Source organism: Chiloscyllium punctatum, chromosome 16 (assembly GCF_047496795.1).
Source record: "Chiloscyllium punctatum isolate Juve2018m chromosome 16, sChiPun1.3, whole genome shotgun sequence".
NCBI classification, from domain to species: Eukaryota; Metazoa; Chordata; class Chondrichthyes; order Orectolobiformes; family Hemiscylliidae; genus Chiloscyllium; species Chiloscyllium punctatum.
The window spans coordinates 16,577,741-16,597,892 of record NC_092754.1 but is presented as its reverse complement, the minus strand read 5'-3'; the positions used below and the strand labels follow the sequence as shown (position 1 = coordinate 16,597,892).

Sequence of the window (20,152 nt, the reverse complement as noted above, 5' to 3'; positions counted from 1 at the left end):
ACAAAGGACGGTCCATTTATGGTGTGACTGCATCCAAGAGATGTTCGGTGTTGTTGAGTGGTTTGATAGTGCTGATTCTGCCCTAATGGTCGATGTACCACAGCCTCTGGCACCTTGGTGTGTAATATCAAAGGCAAGCAAACACAATGTGACTGAATGTTGATCTGGTAGTGCACATAATCCTCTCAGGTCAATGGAGTTTAGGCAAATTTCCTTTTTGTAAGTGAAGTTGTTCCAACTTTCCTTTTAAGAGAATACTAACGTTATTTACGAAAAGGAAATTCAGAGCAAACTATTGTTTTCACTAACATCTAACATTTAACCACAGTTCTATTAATTTTAAAATAGTTATGGAGAGGGACAAACTGATCCACAGGTTCAAGTTCTAAACTGGGGCAAGGCGAATGTTGACAGGAGCTCGCAGGGGTTGATCGGAGTAGTTTGTTTGTAGGCAAAGGGATCTCTGGGAAGTAGGAGGCCTTTAAAAGTGAGATAGCTAGAGTTCAAGGTCTGTATATTCCTGTGACGGACAAGGTTGGCAGGATTAGGATGCTTGGATGACAAGAGGTATTGAGGCTTCAACCAGAAAAAAGGAGTGGCTCAGGTACAGGCAGCTGGGATCAAGGGAATCACTGGAGGGATACGGGATTACAGGAAGGAAATCAGGAGAATGAAAAGGGGGCACGAGATAACCTTGGCTGAGAAGATTAGGGTGAATCTAAAGAGGTACTTTAAGTTTATTAAAGGAAAAAAGATAACTAGAGAGAGAATAGGGCCCTTCAAGTATCAAAGTGGACATAGAATCACAGAATCCCTACAGTGTGGAAACAGGCCATTTGGCCCAACAATGTGTGGCACAGTGGTTAGCACTGCTGCCTCACAGCGCCAGGGACCCGGGTTCAAATCCCACCTCAGGCAACTGTCTGCTTGGAGTTTGCACATTCTCCGTGGGTTTCCTCTGGGTGCTCCGGTTTCCTCCCACATCCAAAAATGTGTCTGTAGTGTTAGGTGAAGGGGTAAATGTAGGGGAATGGGTCTGGGTGGGTTGCTCTTCAGAGGGTCAGTGTGGACTTGTTGGTCTGAAGGGCCTGCTTCCACACTGTAAATAATCTAATCTACTCACATTGATCCTCCAAACAGTAACCATCCAGACCCATTCCCTACCTTCTTACTCCATATTTACCCCTGACTAATGCACCTAACCTGCACATCCTTGAACACTATGGGCAACTTAGCACGGCCAATTCACCTAATCTGCACATAAAACAGAGTATTCCCAGAGTTCCACTCATCTGGAAATTCTTGCCTTTAATTGTGATTTTCATAAGTTGTTGCATTTGCACATTTATTGTCCCTTAAACTTGCCAGAGAAAATTGTCTAGTAGTTAATAGCACAAGAACACATTTAGTGATGCGATAATTGTCAATGACTGCTAATTAATTTCTCCTAGGCAAAAGTAAGGACTGCAGATGCTAGAGATCAGAGTCTAGATTAGAATGGTGCTGGAAAAGCACAGCAGGTCAGGCAGCGTCTGTGGAGCAGGAAAATCGACGCTTCGGGCAAAAGCTCCTCATCAGGAGAAATTAATTTATCTTGTCCAGATAGTGAACAGTTGAAAATGCAGGATCTCATTCCTTTAGTTACTGACATCTGGTTGAAAGATTTTACAAGTATGAAATATTATACTTATTAAAACTTACCTTCTTATCCTTTTGCTTCTCTATCTAAGGTCAATCATAATTTCCCTCTCTTTCTCTGACCTGATATTGAACTCTTCCATTCTAATCCACGTACCTCCGTCCTATCTTTGTGAGAACTGTAGGACTTGGATGAGGTTCTCAATGAATATTTCTCCTGTGTGTTTACCATGAAGAAAATTATGAAGTTGGGAACTTGGGGAAGTTAGTGGTGATATCTTGGGGACAGTCCATATCACAGTAGAGAGATGTTGGATATATTAACATATGAAGGTAGAATAAATCTCCTGGTCCTGACTAGATATATCCAAAAACACTGCAAGAGGTTCTTGTGCTATTAACTACTAGACAATTTTCTCTGGCAAGTTTAAGGGACAATAAATGTGCAAATGCAACAACTTATGAAAATCACAATTAAAGGCAAGAATTAAAGGCAAGAGGCTAGAGAAGAAATTGTGGGGGTCCTGGCTGGTATTTTTGCATCATCGTTAGACATGGGTGAGGTCCCCGAAGACTGAAGGGTAATGAATGTTGTGTCATTATTCAAGAAGGGCTGCAAAGAAAAGCCTGGCAATTATAGACCTGTAAGCTTAACATCTGTGGTGGGTGCATTACTTGAGAAAGTTCTGAGAAATAGGATTTATATGCTTTTGGAAAGACAGGGTTTGATTAGGAATAGTCAGCATGGCTTTGTGAGTGGGAGATCATGCCTCACAAATTTGGTAGAGTTCTTTGATGAAGTAACCAAGAAGGTCGTTGAGGGCAGGGTGGCAGACATAGTCTATAGATTTCAATAAGGGCTTTGATAAGGTTCCATGTGGTAGGCTGCTCTGGAAAGTTGGATCACATGGAATCCAGGGAACGCTGGCAAACTGGACACAAAATTGACTTGATCGGAAGTAGAGGGTAATTATGGAAGGATGCTTGTCGGACTGGAGACCTGTAACTGGTGGAATGCATCAGGAGTCAGTGCTGGGTCCATTACTGTTTGTTATCTATGTCAATGATTTGGATGAGAATGTACAAGGCATGATTAGTAAGTTTGCTGAAGACACTAAATAGACAGTGTCATGGACAGTGAGGAAGGTTATCAGAAATTGCAGCAGGACATTGATCAGCTGGGGAAATGGGCGAGAAGTGGCAAATGGAGTTTAATATAGATAAATGCGAGATCTTGCATTTTGGAAAGTCAAATCAAGGAGGAGTTTCATGGTGAATGGTAGGGCCTTCAGGAGTGTAGTGGAACAGAGGGATCTTGGAGTTCAGGTGTATGGTTATCTGAAAGTAGAGTCACAGGTAGACAGGACAGTGAAGAAGGCTTTTGACACACTGGCCTTCATCAGTCAGGGCACTGAGTGTAGAAGTTGGGAAGTTATGTTGCAGTTATACAGGAGGTTGGTGAGGCTGCACTTAGAGTATTGTGTTCAGTTTTGGTCACCTTGTTGTAGGAAGGATGCTGTTAAACTGGAAAGAGTGCAGAAGAAATTTACAAGGATGTTGCCTAGATTCTATGGTCAGAGTTATAGGGTGAAGTTGGATAAGCTAGGACTTTTTTCTTTAGAGCAAAGGAGATTGAAAAGGGGGCCTTAAAGGTACAAAAGATCACGAGAAGCATAGATAAAGTGAGTGCACTCAGTCTTTTTCCCAACATTGGGGAATCGGGGACTAGAGGGCATCTCTTAAGGTTAAAGAGGAAAGAACTTTTTTACACAGAGGGTGGTATGCATATGGAATGAGCTGCCAGCAGAAGTGGTTGAGGCGGGTACATTAACAACACTTCAAAGGCATTTGGACAAATACATGGATAGGAAAACATCAGAAGGATGTGGGCCAATTGCAGAAAAATGGGGTTAATGCAGACAGACATTTTGGTCAGCATGGACCAGTTTGGGCCAAAGGGCCTACCTCCATGCTGTCAGACTCTATATCTCTAATATTTTGAAGCATTGTATGACTTGTGTGTTAATGAGGTGACAAAATTAATGTTTCATACTTTGGTTTTGCTATCCACAACTTTGGAAACATTCTTGTCTCTGTCTCAGGGCCCTTTAGTAATGAACACAGACTCATCAACTGAAGGACACGCAGAATACTATCTAATAGCATTCCAAGGGATGCAACCACCTATAATTCCTTTATGCTTTGTTGAGTGGATTTGTCAGAAAATGGTGAATGAACAGGTCTGCTATTACTCTCATCATCATATATTTACCAAAGAATAGCACCATTTTCACTTCCCAGATCCTTTCATTCTCAGTGTGGGAACCAGTGGTCACAATATTTACCAAATTAAAGGCTTGCCTTTATATTGCAACTTCCATGATCTCAAGACTTCCCAAAACACTTTAATGCCAATGAAGTGTAGTCACTGTTAAAAGAAATGAAACAGCTAATTTATATATGGCAAATTTGTGATACAGATAAGATAAACTGATGATGGTGATTAAAGGATAAAGGTTGGTACAGGATACCAGGGAGGAATTCCCTGCTCTTCTTTGAATTTGTGTCATCAGATCTTTTACATTTAACTGAGAGGCCAAACAGAGCCTTCAGCCTCTCATCTGAAAGTCAGGACCTCTAACAGTGCAGTAGTCCCTTAATACTCCAGACAAATATCAATCCAGGTTGTGCTCAAGTAACCTTAATGAGGGCTTGAATCCACAATCTTCTGATTCAAAAATGGGAGTACTACCTACTGAGTAATGAGTCACGGTGGAATACAATTACTAGATCTCAAAACTAATAAATTGGCTGTGAAATGTTTTGAAACATTTGGAGATTTTATAAAAAGTGGCTAGATAGGCCATTGATTGGTTTAGGACAGATAGAGGATTCAAGGATCTGTCAAAGAACTGTGCGTATCAGATCACTGCCTGAAAATGGGTCAACTTTACAAAGATATGAACAAGGGACAAGACTGGGCTTCTCAGCCTTTTCAGCCTGCTGTATCAATCAATAAGGCCATGGCTGATCTGATTTTAACATCAACTCTACATTCCTGTATATTCCGAATAATCTATGCCCCTTGCTAATCAAGGATCTATTTTTACCAGGATGTTGCCTGGTATGGTAGGAAGATCCTATGAGGAAAGGCTGAGGCACTTGGGGTTGTTTTCATTGGAGAAAAGAAGGTTTAGGGGTGACTTGATAGAGGTGTACAAGATGATTAGAGGGTTAGATAGGGTTGACAGTGAGAACCTTTTTCCACGTATGGAGTCAGCTATTACAAGGGGGCATAGCTTTAAATTAAGGGGGGGTAGATATAGGACTAATGTTAGGGGTAGGTTCTTCACTCAGCGAGTCGTAAGTTCATGGAATGCCCTGCCAGTAGCAGTGGTGGACTCTCCCTCTTTATGGGTATTTAAGCGGGCATTGGATAGGTATATGGAGGATAGTGGGTTAGTATAGGTTAGGTGGGCTTTGATCGGCGCAACATCGAGGGCCGAAGGGCCTGTACTGCGCTGTATTCTTCTATGTTCTATGTTCTATGTTCTATGTTCTATTTCTGCCTTAAATATATTTATAGATTCTGCATCTATTGCCCTTTGAGGAAGGGAATTCCAAAGGCTCTCAACCCTCTAAGAGAAAAAGAAATGTTTCCTCATCTCTGTTTTAAATGGGCATCCCTTATTTTTAAACTGTGACCCCTAGTTTAGATTCTCCTACAAGGGAACCCCTGCTTTCAACATTCACCAGTCATGTCTATTCAGGATCTTATGTTTCAGTTAAAACACCTTTGACTCCAATAAACACTAGAGGATACAGGCCTAGCCTATCTATCCCTTCCTTATAGGAAACCCACTCATCAGTCCAGTAAACCTCTGAACCACTTCCAACAATTGACATCCTGTATAAATATTGTGCCTCATGACCCTTTACGGTTCCTGGGTGCCCTCATGATAACTAGGATAATAAATGACATTTGGGAAATGTAATCTTGTAAGGCAGGTCAAGAATTCCCTCCCTAAAAGCATTGTGAGTGTACCTCCAGCACATGGACTGTAGCAGTTCAAGAAGGCAGCTCACCATCACTTTCTCAAGGGCAGCTAGGGACAAGAAAGACCAAGTGACACAGTGACACCCACATTCTATGAGTTAATTTTTTAAAAATACTTCCTTATTTGACTTGTTATCTCTGGCAGTTTCATCTGCATATAGTACTGCAAATTTTGGATAAAGCATAGCAGGTCAATGGATATCTACCACTAAGCTGAAAAAAAAGGTTCTTCACTTTAATAGGTACCACCATTCCTAGGGAAGGTCCTTAAAATGATTACACATGTTAAATTATAAGCACAGGTATAATGTCAAAGTTTTTATTCCCTTGAGTTTAGAAAGTTAGAGTAATTAATCTAGTTGGAATATTCAATACAGGGGTCAAATAAACTGTTTCCTCTGCTGTGCTATTCAAAAACATGAAGGCATACCTTGAAAGTTAAAAGGGGTGATGTCAGGAACTACATCTTTACACAATAGCTAGTGGAAACCTAAAACTGCCTCCCCCAAACAATTATTGAAGCTGGGGTTCAGTGGTAAATTTCAAAACTGCAATATTTAGTCATAGAGTGATACAGCATGGAAACAGACCCTTGGGTCCAATCAGTCCATGCCAACTGTATTCCTAAACTAAACTAATTGCACCTGCCTGTGTTTGACCCAAATCCCTCCAAACATTTCTTATTCCTGCTTTTTAAACGTGGTAACTGTACCCGCATCCACCACTTCTTCTAGGAGTTCATTCCATACACGAACCATCCTCTGTGTGAAAATGCTGCACCTCCAGTCCCATTTAAATCTTTCTCCTCTCGCCTTAAAAATACAACCCCTGGTCTTTAAATCCCCCAACCTGGGAAAAGACACCTGCCATTCACCTTATCTATAACCCTCATGATTTTATAAACCTTTATAAGGTCACCCCTCAACTGCCTACATCCAGTGAAAAAAGTCGCAGCCTATTCAGTCTCTCCTTATAACTCAAATCCTCCTTTCCTGGCAACATCCTGGTAAATCTCTTCTGAATCCTCTTCAGCTGAATAATATCCTTCCTGTCACAGGGCGACCAGAATGAGACTTTTGAATAGGCAAGCATGTTAAGGGCACAGAATCAAGATTTGTCAATGGAATTAAAATACAGATCAGCCATGATCGTATTGATGTTGGAAAAGGATCAAGACACTGAGTGGACACCTTCTGTTTCATTTGATGGAGCTCTTCAGCATGAGTGAAACTTTCAGGCTGAAGATGCTCTTTGTACAGGAATAGCAGGAACAAGGAAAATCTCCCATCCCTCAAAGAGCAGAAAGAACAAAACGGCAGAAATTTAAAGCACAAATTTAGCAAGCAGGGATGCAGCCTCACTAAAATTGTCCTTCAAGTCAGATACTACTTCTACAAGAGACAGGTGATAGGTTTATCCCATAAACCTAAGAACTGCAGTTGCTGAAAATCTGAAACAAAACCAGAAATTGCTAGAGAAACTCAGCAGGTTTGGTCACATCAGTAGCGAGAAAACAGAGTTAAGGTTTGATTCCAGTAATCCTTCTTCAGAACTGTACCTCTCCATAATTGCTGCCACTTCTGCAGCAATTCCTGGTTGTGTTAGATTTCTGGGCCCTGTTGCCATCTGATCAAATTCCATATCTTGGAGTAATAGGGGAAATCTGTTTGAACTCACCAGTCCATTCTAAACTCTAGATTTGAGGGCATTGCCCTTTTGTTAATTCTCAACAGTGGAAGGCTTCCCAAATTAAACTTAAATGTCAAACCCAGAGGAGTTGATAAGGTAGATAGAGAGAAATAAATTGTGGGTTTAGGTTTAAAGATGTGCTTAAAAACTAAGTCCAGGCCTTTAGGGGAGAAGTTAGGAAATCCTATAACACACAAAAGTAGACAAAATATAGAACTCTTCTGAAAACAGCAGTTGAACCTCGATCAACTGTTAATTTTAAACTTGAGATTTTCAGAGTTTTATAAACCATACATATTAGTGAAGTGGGAAAAGATGACTGGATAGCATTAGGTCACAGATCATCAAGATGACGGAACATGCTCAAGCGACTAAACAGTCTGCTTACGTTTCTATGTTCTCAGATATAAGCTGGAGTACGGTGACACAGTGGTTAGCACTGCTGCCTCACAGCGCCAGAGACCCGGGTTCAATTCCCGCCTCAGGCGACTGACTGTGTGGAGTTTGCACGTTCTCCCCGTGTCTGCGTGGGTTTTCTCCGGGTGCTCTGGTTTCCTCCCACGGTCCAAAGGTGTGCAGGTCAGGTGAATTGGCCAAGCTAAATTGCCCGTAGTGTTAGGTAAGGAGTAAATGTAGGGGTATGGGTGGGTTGCGCTTCGGCGGGGCGGTGTGGACTTGTTGGGCCGAAGGGCCTGTTTCCACACTGTAAGTAATCTAATCGAATCTAAAGAGCTGGTTGGAGTTTGAGAAAATGTCATAAAAAGACTCAAGGTGTAAAACTTTACCCCACCTCCTCCAAGAGCAGATTGCTTCAAAGTACACCTGTCAACTCTTATTGGATGTTCTTGGAGCTTTCACAATATGCTTTGACTAGAACCTGCCTGCCTATCTCCATCCCTCCCTGTCTTCCACTATTGGTCAGCTGATACATTCATCTTTGTGAAGCACCAAGTGCTAAGGCAAATCAAAAACAAAATACACTCCTGTGCTGTAAATCAGATGGACAGATCAAATGATTCTTGACTCTCGGTCAAAGAACCTTTTTGTTCTTCCTATTTCTAATCATTTTAATTCTGAGAATGCTCCCACAGAAACAGTGACAAGAGTGCTTTTTAGTTAACTGCCCCATGATCTCTTTCTCTCCCTGGGATTTCTTCACAGGATGTCCCAGAGATTAATCTTCAATTCCTGGAGGATTGGATAGGTATCCTCCTTCACAGTTCCAGACTACAACCCATGATAGAAAACAAGTGGTGTATGGAAGGAAGTGGTTAATTTATAGATGCATCTCATTCTTAAACTGGTCTGCTACGTGCTTCCCCCTCCCCAGAGTATCTACTGCAGTCTGGACGTACTGCAGGCAGCAACACTGCAGTGTTCGGCAACAATCAGTGGGTGGAGCCCAATCCAACACTATCATACAGTCAGAGAGGGAAATGGGGCGGGGAACGAATTATTCTTATATGGATTTTAATCCTCAAAGAAAGTCTTAAAAACATGTCACCATTGACAATTTGCACTCATGAGAAACATTCCCACAATTTTATCCTGGCATTTGATTTCCCTCCCATTTTCTCTTCATCCTTTCCTAAAGGCTGCCTTTTGGTATTCATTTTCACAGGAGCAAGCTGATCCCCTCAGAGTGATTCTATTCAAATATGAACCCAACTGAGCTACCTGTATAATGTCTGGGAAATGAAGAAATTATTTTAAAATTAAGATTCTTATAATAAGATATAGAAAATATTTGTTTCTATGAAAAAACAAGTTGAACTATTTGCGCTTTCAAGGGGACATATTGTATCTGTATCAGCTCCCTAAGGTCTTAGTAATTCTGCTTAACCAAATGTAGTTGTATCTTACTGCCGTCATGCAGTGAACCTACTTGTTATCTCAGAACATTGCGGCCTCTGTCAAAATTCTATGGTGGTGTATCCTCTAGCACTTATCACTAGACAGGCCCAAGACAAAGCAGAACTGCTGGCAGTGAACCACCTCAAACAACCCTTGTCCGATATCACGTATTGGTAGCCAGGTCAAATGCCACAATATACCAGAACTGGTCATCTGGGAAAATCCCACAATAGGAAGGTGAAGGAAATAATTCCAGAGCTTGGGTTTGAATATGTGGCTACCATTGGTGGATTGAGGATACACAGAGGCCAGAAATCAAGGAGTGCAGATATCTGAGGGTTGTAGCTGCAGACCTTAGAGATAGGGAGGGATTAGGGTTAAATTTAAAACCAAGATGTTATTTGACTAGCAGCCATTGTAGGTGGGCATGCACAGGAATGATAGAGGAATGTTACAGGGTGTGAGCTAAGACATGGGCAGCATGGCTATGGATGTCATCAAATTTAAGGAGTATTGAGTGAGAGACACCATCCAAGTGTGCCTTAAAATAGTCATGCCAAAAGGTAACAAATGTACTAATAGAGCTTTAGAGGGAAAGGAACTGAGATAGATGAAGGCAGATGATGTTACAGGGGTGGAATTAGGCAGTTTTTTTTTCATTGTCATATAATTTATTGAGCCAGAAATTTTTTTTTACACTAATGACAACTCCATGGTAACTGCCAGCATTTATTCCAGATTTTATTCATGAATCAAATTTAAATTGTCAGACTGCTACGAATACTGCAGTCTCATATCTAAGTCTCCAGAATACTAGCCCAGGTCAAGATCCTGGAATTCCCTCTCAAACAGCATTGTAAATCTACCTACAACAAATAATCATAGCAGTTCAAGAAGGCAGCTCACCACTGGCTTCTCAAGGACAACTGGTGTTATGCAAAAATTGCTGGCCCAGCCAGCGGCACCCATCTCCTTTGAGTGAATAAAAGAGAGCTCAGTGATATATCCATGGTGATACCATACCCCAAAGGGAATCCAGTAGTTTAAAGTATGTATTAGAGTCTTGGATTTCTCAAGAGATGGTCTGAATGAACCAGCATATTCTGGTATCGCACTGTGACAAACATTACCTACTCTTGTTTTGCCAGACAACCAGTTCAGGATGTCCATCTTGGAGCGCCTGGAGCAGATGGAAAGGCGGATGTCGGAGATGGGATCTCACCAGCACCACCAGCAGACTGGAGGGGGAGGGTTAGGAGGAGGAAATGGAGGAGGAGGTGGCAACAGCCAGGCACAGGTATGACGTATTGTGAAATCTTTACGAGCCAAACCAATGGACTTGTGTTCAGGCAACCTTGGCTGCTCATACATTTCATTTGCAAGAAGATGAGCATAAAATGAGAGGAAGTGCCTAAGGGAACTCCTGATAGTTTCTTACATACACTATGTGCTATTAGAAAAACAGTACAATTTGAGATTTACAGGAAAAAGAAAGAGAAGAAGGAATGTGCATATATTTCATCTTTTACGATCTCAGGATGCCTCAAAGTGCTCTACAGTTTATGAAGTACTTTTCAACACTGTGATAATACTCGAAATGCAGCAGCAATTTGAGCACAGCAAACTCCCATTAAATAATGGCCAGAGAGGTGTTAGTTGACGATAAATATTGGTCATGAAACATTGAGAACTACTCTACTGTTCTTTGTAATTGTTCCATCAAACTTTTTCATTTATTTGAGAGCACAGACTTCTCATTTTAATATTTTCTTCGAACGATAGTACTTCTGACATTGTGTCATTCCGTCAGTACAACACTGAAACATCATGGGTGAAAAGAACGTGTTGCAAATTAGAACATGGACATAGCTCATAGGCTCAAGTTTACAAAGGGTGGAAAGTGGCAGGACAACCAGGTGAATCATCAAGTCTGGAGGTAACAGTGGGATTCAGAGCAGGGTACCTAAGCAAGACAAGAATCAGATAATGTTGCAGAGGTAGAAGTAGCTGGGCCTTTGGACTGCAGTAGATGTCTTGTGAGAAGTTCATCTCAGGGATAAAGTGGGATACAAGGTTTTGACAGGGTGGCCTCTCTCTGCCCTGTGAAGTTAAACCTGCTGCATGAAAGTCATGCCGTCCCTTTGATCCTAGCATAGTGTGATGTGAGAGGACTGGTCTCAGTATGTGTTCCCTCACCCCGATTTGCAGTGTGCATCCAGAGTGGCCAGCTGTTCCTTTGAGAACCGTGTGGTGTTGGTGTGTGAGAAGATGATGAGTCGCGCCTGCTGGGTCAAATCCAAACACCTCATCCATTCCAAGACTTTTCGAGGAATGACTCTCCTGCACCTGGCAGCTGCCCAGGGCTATGCCACACTGATCCAGACACTCATCAAATGGCGGTAAGCAATGACCGGGCTCCAGTGATCCACTTCAGTGAGGTAAGGGGCACATGTGCTTCCATTGTAAACAAGGGCAGTAGTGATAAAAATCAAGTGGGTGATGTGTGATCCAATGTTGTGTCAATACTGTGAATTAATGTGAATTCAAGGTTGATGGGTTACAGGTTCAGATTGCCATTTGGAGTTAAGATGACAGTGATCCAGCTCAAGGTAGAATAGGACTAGGTGTAAATATTCCAGGACTCTATTTGTTCAGAAAAGATAGGAAAGGAAGATGGGTGACAAAATTAGTTGAAAGCATTGCAGTGCTGTAGAACGAGACTTGAGGACAGATTTGGTAATGTTTGGAATTAAAAAAAAGGTGCAGTTATACTACCCAGTGTAATCTATTAGCCACAATCTAGTGGGAAATATATAGAGGAACAAATCTGCAAGTAAATCATAGGGACGGGCAAAAAGTTGCAAGCCTTCCTAGATTGGGTTCAGGACAACATTCAGTAGCATTGGTAGACCTGGTTCTTGGGAACAAGGTGAGCTAGATAGATCAAGTGTCAATGGGGGAACATATGGACAGTGGTCATTGTGTGATAGGTGACAATGGAAAGGAAACATGAATAGTCATGAGTAAGAATGATTAACTGTGAGGGGGAAAGCTGATTCCAATGGGGCAAGAATGGAACTGAGCAGGAAATACTGATGTCAAAAGTTTGTGAGAAAATCTATTGTTCAACTATGGGCTACTTTCAAAGAAGAGATGGGTTGGACTCAGACAAGATGTATTCTTTTAAAAAAGAACAGGCAGGCAAACAAAGTCAGAGCTTCCTAGCTAAAAAAGGAGATAGAAATTATGAAAAAGAAGAAAACCTGTGCTTATGACAAGTAATATTTCGAAAATACAATTGAAAACCAAGTTGAATATGAAAATTTCAGAACAGAGATGAAAAAGCAACTAAGTGAAGCAAAGAGGGATTATGAAAACAGACTGGCAGCTAACATGAAGGGAATCTTAAAATCTTCTATAGGCACATAAATGGTAAAAGAGTGATTTTACTGGAGTGTGGAATGCATTTCCTGGTAGTGTGATGGAGGCACATTGACTATTGAATAGAATCAGTGTGTGGAGTTATGGGGTAAAGACAGGAGAATGGCATTAAGTCATAATGCTCCGCCAGAGAGCAGGCACAATGGGCTGAATGGACTTCTGTATTTAACAATTCTGTGGTGCTTTGGCTGTTCTATTTTGTCCATGGGTAGTGACTTGAGGGCTTAGCTTGAGAGTACAATAATAGGCAGTTTTCTGAACAGGGATGTTATTGCAACAAAGTGAAGTGGTTTTACGTCCACTTGGTAATTCTCCACCAACCTGAGATCAGGTGACTGAGATCAGGAAATTTGCATAATGATGATCAAACCTGCAGATTATCACTCATTGATTGTTGCTGTAATAAGGTCTCTGTGTACAGCCATTATTGAAGCATTTAGGCAGGGATGGGTCGATTGAAGCATGTTCGGAGCATTTCTCATGAAGAAACTCCATCTTTTTGAGTCCATAAGGAAGAAAGCTGGGGACCTATTTATCCACAGTGAGGGTGAAGGGTGTGTGGGGACGTAAAGCTCAGAAAAGCAAAGATCATTGTTGCATTGAATAGAGAGATAGACAGTTGACAGAGAGATGGGAGATCAGAGGTAAGAGAGAGGAGTTGCCCATCTGGCAATTGGTTTATCTTCACTCCTTCTTTATTTGAAAATCTGGGGAGAATGTTTTAGAAAGGAATACTTCATAAACCCTCACTAATAACTTGCCAAGACGCTGGCTCATAATGGGAAACTCCTTTGTTAACAGTCTCTGTCTGTCCTTTCACAGTGCAAAACATGCAGATAGTATTGACCTGGAACTGGAGGTAGATCCATTAAATGTTGATCATTTCTCCTGCACACCCCTGGTAAGTCACATGTCACCTCTACTTGGAAAGAATGTGGAGATGCTTAATAAACTTTGTATTTGAAAATAATACCCTTGGATTTGCACTGTTGCTGGTCTACATTAGCTCCCAAGCCAAGAAGTGTCAAGTTTAAAATTCTCATTCTTATGTTCAAATTCTTCCATGCCATCTCCTTTCCCTGTTTCAATACCCTCCTTCACTTTTGGATCTCTGCACTCCTCCAATCCTGGTCTCTTGCTCACCCCGATTTCCTTCAGCCTCACCATTGATGACCATCCCTTAACTTATCTTGGTTCTGAATTCTGCCTCTCTTTCCTCCTTTATAACTCTCCTTAAAACCTATCTCATTGACCAAGCACCTGTCCTAATATCGTATGTAGTTCAGTGTCAAATTTCATCCAATATCATTCCTGTAAAATGCCATGAAATGTTTTATAATAAAAGTGCTATATAAATGCAAGGTATTGTTGGTTCCCTTGTCACCAATGCACTGATACTGGAAATGCAGAATTTGTGTAGCTGCTGTCTGTGAGCTGCATGTAAAATTGTCAGGCAACACGAGAAATAAAACATGGCAGTTTCTGATATCAGCAAGTCCTGCCAGATTTACTGGGATGTGGCTGTCACTGGCAAAGCCAGCATTCGTTGACTGGCCCTAACTACCCTCAAAGGCCATTTCAGAGGGTGGGTAAGAGTCCACAATCTTGAGTCACATGTAGGCCAGACCACATAAGGTTGACAGATTTCCTTCCCAAAAGGAACCAGGTAGTGAATCTGAAGGTTTTTAGGGTAACCAGTGATAGTTTATCGACAGTATAACTGAGACTAGTTTGGACTTGCAGATTTTAAAATTAATCTTTATTAATTTATTTAATTATTTTTCTGTTAGTTAATTGAATTCAAATTCCATAAGCTGTTATGGTTGAATTTGAACCCATGCCTGTAGTTTATTAGTCTGGGCCTCGAGTAATTCAGTGACAATACCATTATGTCATCACTTCTGCAAATGCATAGCTGACTGTGTGCTAGGGAAATGGAAGCAGGGAAAAATTCACATACTCTGTGAAAGCAGCTAATGTCTCCACATTGTGTTGCATTAGAGCTCATTAAAGACAGGAAAAACTTGCATTTATATCAAGTGTTTCCATGACCTCTGAGAAGGAAAGTACCAGCTTGTCAACACAGGAGATAATTGCTGCTGCAAGTAAGAGCTAATTCTAATTTTTACTGTTAGTTAATTGCTTTGCCAGGAAGGATGTGAACAGATTAAATAATTGGTCTTTTATTTTTAACCAGATGTGGGCTTGTGCACTGGGGCATACTGAAGCAGCTGTTGTTCTGTACAAGTGGGACCACCGAGCTCTCTCCATCCCTGATTCACTGGGTCGTTTGCCCCTGACAATCGCCCGCTCACGAGGGCATGTGAAACTAGCAGAGTATCTGGAAGATTTACAGAGGGAGGATGAGTCACAGCTTCCCAGTCTTCCCCAAACACCTGCAGTGGTTTGCTCTCCTAATGCAAAGGCAGGAAATGAGGGCTGGATTGGACAGTGGAACAATGGCAGTAACAGCAACCAGGAATCCCCGAAGAATGTCAGCACATCCCCTACCACAGGTGCATTTTATTCATTTCGACACTTATTTAGCAATCACCAATTTGTGTGTCTGTGGTCCTCTGTCTTTTTTCCTATCATTAGTGAATTTTGTACGTGCTTAAGTCACAGCAAAAGTGCCTGGGAAAGGAGCAATTCTATTTCAAGAACCCAGCATCAGCACCAAAACTCCCAGGTGTTATCAGTAAAAATTTGATAAAGAGCACATCTGTATCCATTATGTCTCATGAAACATGTCCAGGGGAAGGTCAGCACATGTTAGACACAGAATAAGTTTCCTCTTCACTCTCCCATCAAACGCCCACAGTACTGTTTGGTAACAGAGAAATAATTCCTCAATTCTGCTTCAATGATGTGTCTCAGTCTCTGAAGGTATTCTTTACCTGCCACTGTGACATTTTTCTATTCCCAACATTAGTCATTCTTTAATATTTCTGAGTAATTTTGATTTTTTTTTTACCTGGACAAAGTTGCAATTTCACTTCATGTGGAAACAACTAGCACAGCCCATGGCCTCAGCCTGGGCAAGATTGAAACCTCTAGTTTGAGGTTATGAATATTTTCCCTGCAGTATCTGCATTACCACTCTTCTGTGTCTGAGGTAGTGGACTCGATATTGTTCTGTTTCTTTTTGACTTGAGGAGTTTTCTCCTTTTCTGTTCCCGTTGGAAGTGTAAGAAATCTCCATATGGCTCACTTTGAGAAAACCGAAGTTAAGATCATTGATTAGGAATATTCTCGAATCTGCCAATCAGTTCATAAAGCACACAGACTAGAAAGATACACAATTAGTCTCTGTCCTGTGATACATTAGCTGAATCTCAACTCAGGGTAGCAGTCATGTGAACATCAATTGACGTGCCCCAATGAATATTCTGTTGCATAGTAGGGAATGAGATACATGATTGAAGGTCACCTGTGTGAGTATTGGAGGCATCAGAGCGTGTGATCCATATCCTAGCAATCAATTCACATCTCAATCTTATAGCGCAATTGGTAAACTAGTGGGATTTGGGCTCTGGGTTGCCAGGCTCGCATCAAAACCACGAGGTTATCAGAGGCATTTGTGAGGCAACCATTTTTGAAAACCAAATCTACTTTAGGTTACAATCAGCCTTAATCTCATCTATAATGAGACAGACTTGAGAAACTCAATAGCCTGCTCCTGTTAGTATGTTCATTTGAATCCCATATTCCAAGTGTTCAATATGGATCCAATTGATATCTTTTTACATCATAGCATGGCTTTTCTTTCAGTTCATAATTTTCAACTTTTGATTCATATCCAATGGGTAAAGAATGTAGCCATAGCAACAGTCACTGCTCTTAAACTAATTATCTGGGATATACTTCATGAAAGGATGTTGGAAGCGGCTTCAATAAAAACTTGCAAAAAGGAATTGGATAAATACATAAAAGATAAATAGTTCATTTAGCAGTGCTGCCTCGCAGCGCCAGGGACTCTGTTTTGATTCCACCCTCAGACAACTGCCTGTGTGAAGTTTATATTCTCCATGTGTCTGTATAGGGTTCCTGCGGGTACTCTGGTTTTCTCCCACAGTCCAAAAATGTGCGGGTTAGGTGGATTGGCGATGCTAAATTATCCTTAATGTCCAGGGATGTACAGGCTCGGTTGATTAGCTAAAGGAAATGAGGGTGACAGGGATAGGATAAGGGGATAGGTCTGGGTGGGATTCTTGTCAGAGGGTTGATGTGGACTTGATGGGCCGAGTGGCCTGTTTCCAAACTGCAGAGATTCTATGATTCAATGATTCATGGCATATGAGGAAAGATGAGGGGGCTAGCATTAATTAGACAGCTCTTTCATGCTAGACTGAATGGCCTTAATCTGTGCTGTTTGCATTTTTAATTTAATGTGAAACACGTTTGAGGTAAGTCTCTAAAATATATGGTAGGAAGTAAATAAATACAAGACTCTTTCTTGTATCAGATCTCAGGCGACCGAGATCGGAATCCTTGCACTGCCATGGTAATGACAGCCAAAAGGACCTCCCAGCTTCCAAGAAACACAAGCTAAATACAGAACACTTCCAATCCAAGCAAGACAAATCATCTCCTCCACCACTAAATCTGGAGCAAAAGATTACAGCTAAACTGAGCTCCAGCCCGAAGCAAACACCTCCTGATGCAATTGATTCCAAAAAAGAGAGGAATAGTCCCAGGGAATCTTCTCAACATACCTCAGAATTCCCTTTGCTCCTTACCACTGGATGCAGGAATGTTGGAAATCAGACCAGTCCAAAGTGGAGCCAGAAGGAGATTTATGTCAGTGTGGCAGCGCAGACTACAACGGGCCAGCCTGTAGTGATAAGGAAGGTCTCGGGTCTCAACGCTGGGTCCATTGCTCATAGGATACAACAGAAGCAAGACATCAGTGTTCTAATGTTATCAGAAAGGGAGATGATGGATGCAGAGCTACTATCATACAAGGAGAATGAGGAATGTTTCCAGCATATGGATGATTTGCAGGTATGAAACGCAGTATAAGGAACCTTCAATTGTAATGGATAAGAAATAGTTAGTTAACTTCGTCTTCATTTTTCTTACCTGTGTCAAGCCCAAATGCTGACTGTGATTGCTATCAGAGCTATTCTTCAGCAAATTGGGCTCAAACCAGGAGTAGCTTCTGTTTCATGTGCTGGTCTGTGTCGAGTTAGTTGATTTTGGCTGGCCCACTTACTGATGGAATGCTAATGCTGATCTGAGTGGCTAAGCCTTAGAGGGAAATATTATCATTCAGACTGCCAACTCCCGTTCCTCACCCATGTACAGGTGATGAAACGTGTGTATGTGCATGGGCGACAGGATCAGAAATGTAGTGGGGTACTTGTCGTGGTAGATAATCTTATTATCTTGGCCATTACCTCAATAATGGTTGTTCAACCAAGGAAGGTTACAAGCAAAGTCATGTGAGTCAGAACACACAGGAAAAAAATGGAGGATAAGGGTTAATCTGTTGTTCCGTGGTGTACACATAACAGGATTTGTTTGTGACTGATTTTTATACTGTTTACATTAGGTCTCAAGATGCAGGATATCACAAAATGTAGCATTGATCATTCATTTTTGTTGGCTACATTTTTTGGAAGAATGTTCTAAAAGGTTTTTCAACAACTGAGTTGTTAATGCAAAGGTCCTTTCCTCATCTGAATTCTAAAGCCTTAAATTAGCACTTTAAGATCATGGTGTTAAGAAAACAAAGGAAAATATAATTAATATTCTTTTGCTTCCTCAGGCTAATATGATGTCTTTGGCCGAACAGATCATTGAAGCTACACCAGACAGGATTAAACGGGAGAATTTCATCCCTATGGAATTTCCATTGTCGGAGCAAGGGGACATGCCCAGTGTAAACACCACCTTGAGCTGGTTGGCCAGTTACCTGGCAGATGTGGACCATTTACCCAGCTTATCTCAGCTTCGGTCAGTAGCACGGTGTAATGAAAAGTGTATAATTTATATACGTTAATGTCACCTTGTGGAGTTTGATTTTAAAATAGTGGCATATAGGTGCAAGTCATTTTTCTGAAGTTTTTTTCTTAAAACTAAGATTAATCTTTCCATATCAGTGACCTAATCTAGAATGTATCAGAGAGCAGATGACTGCAAACTCCTGGAGTTTTAATGGAGAATGTGTGGTTTATGACAAGTCGAGTAAATATGGAAGGCCCCTAGCTTGTTTTCAGTTCAGAATAATCAAGAATTGAGTTTAATTTTGAAAACCCAGGGACTGAAAGATTTTTTAAAGCAATTTGGAGGCTATCTGACTGTGTGATTATGCTATCGTGAGCCACATAAGTGCAAGTTTATAAATCGACTTCTTTCTGAAGCCATGCTTTCAGTTAATCTGAAAACCAGTCAATATGAGATGGATTCATTGTTCACTCACTGTGTTGCTCATTATCTTTACCTCCCCTTTGATATTCCAGGTCTTTGTACAGCGAGCCCCTGACTCCTCCCTCTAACGCAAGCCAAAGCCCGGCCTCGTCACCAAACAGCGAGGTTAATTTTGAGAAACCCACACTCCCTTCAGCAGCTGATTGGTCAGAGTTCCTGAGTGCGTCGACCAGTAAAAAAATGGAGAATGAATTTGCCCAGCTGACCTTGTCAGACCATGAACAGAGAGAGCTGTACGAGGCTGCCAAGTTGGTGCAAACCGCCTTCCGGAAATACAAGGTTAGAGGCGCTGTCCTCACATAGGATCAGCATGTGAGTTGCAGCGTACAACCTTGTCATGTGTTCGTGTGTCCACTTGTGTCAGCTGTGGCTCAGTAGGTAGCATCCTTGCCTCTGAGTCAGTGGGTCACAGGTTCAAGTGCCATTGCAGGCACTTGAGCACCAAGTCCACCCAACATGTCGGGTGCCAGTATTGAGGGGGTGCTGTACTGTTGGAGGCACTGTCTTTCACATGATATGTTAAACCAAGACCCTGTTTGTTTTCCTTGATGGACATAACTAGATGCTTTGGTACTATTTTTAAGAAGAACAAGGTAGTTTCCCTGGTGTTTTGAGCCAATATTTATCCCTCAACCAGAATTGATTATCTAGGTGTTATCATGTTGCAATTTATGGAACATTGATGTACACAAGTTGGCTGCTGAATTTCTTATATTGTAACAATAATTTCTGGATTTCAAGAGCTCAATGGCAACATAACTGCAACATTACCACTTCTGTATCTGAGATGTACAATATCAGCCATGTGAGCTGTTTATCCTCACTGCGTAGTGACCTGCACTGATAAATATATGTGCATTGACACTGACAGAGGTACTGAAGCTGCCTAGTTTGTGGTACCCTTAAATTACAGCGGAAACATGAAGAATGGAGGCAGGGCGGATATGCGGAAGGGTGTCTGTGGAACCCATTTCAGGAAAAAGAAGGGAAAGATTGTTAAAAATATAATAACAGGTACTGATAAATAAATAAATGGCACAA

The 20,152-nt window shown here is 41.4% G+C and overlaps 1 protein-coding gene across 9 annotated transcripts in view; it reads left to right on the top strand.

Annotated features, from left to right (window-relative positions):
- The window catches only part of camta1a (calmodulin binding transcription activator 1a), a 1,308,418-nt gene that overhangs the window by 1,242,567 nt on the left and 45,699 nt on the right, over positions 1-20,152 (top strand). For all 9 annotated transcript variants that reach the window (XM_072586311.1, XM_072586310.1, XM_072586307.1 and 6 more), the window contains 7 exons: positions 10,387-10,535; positions 11,447-11,637; positions 13,502-13,580; positions 14,877-15,195; positions 17,145-17,683; positions 18,450-18,637; positions 19,144-19,390. In XM_072586311.1, coding sequence (XP_072442412.1) covers positions 10,387-10,535; positions 11,447-11,637; positions 13,502-13,580; positions 14,877-15,195; positions 17,145-17,683; positions 18,450-18,637; positions 19,144-19,390 — 1,712 coding nt within the window. The remainder of the gene's footprint in view (positions 1-10,386; positions 10,536-11,446; positions 11,638-13,501; positions 13,581-14,876; positions 15,196-17,144; positions 17,684-18,449; positions 18,638-19,143; positions 19,391-20,152) is intronic.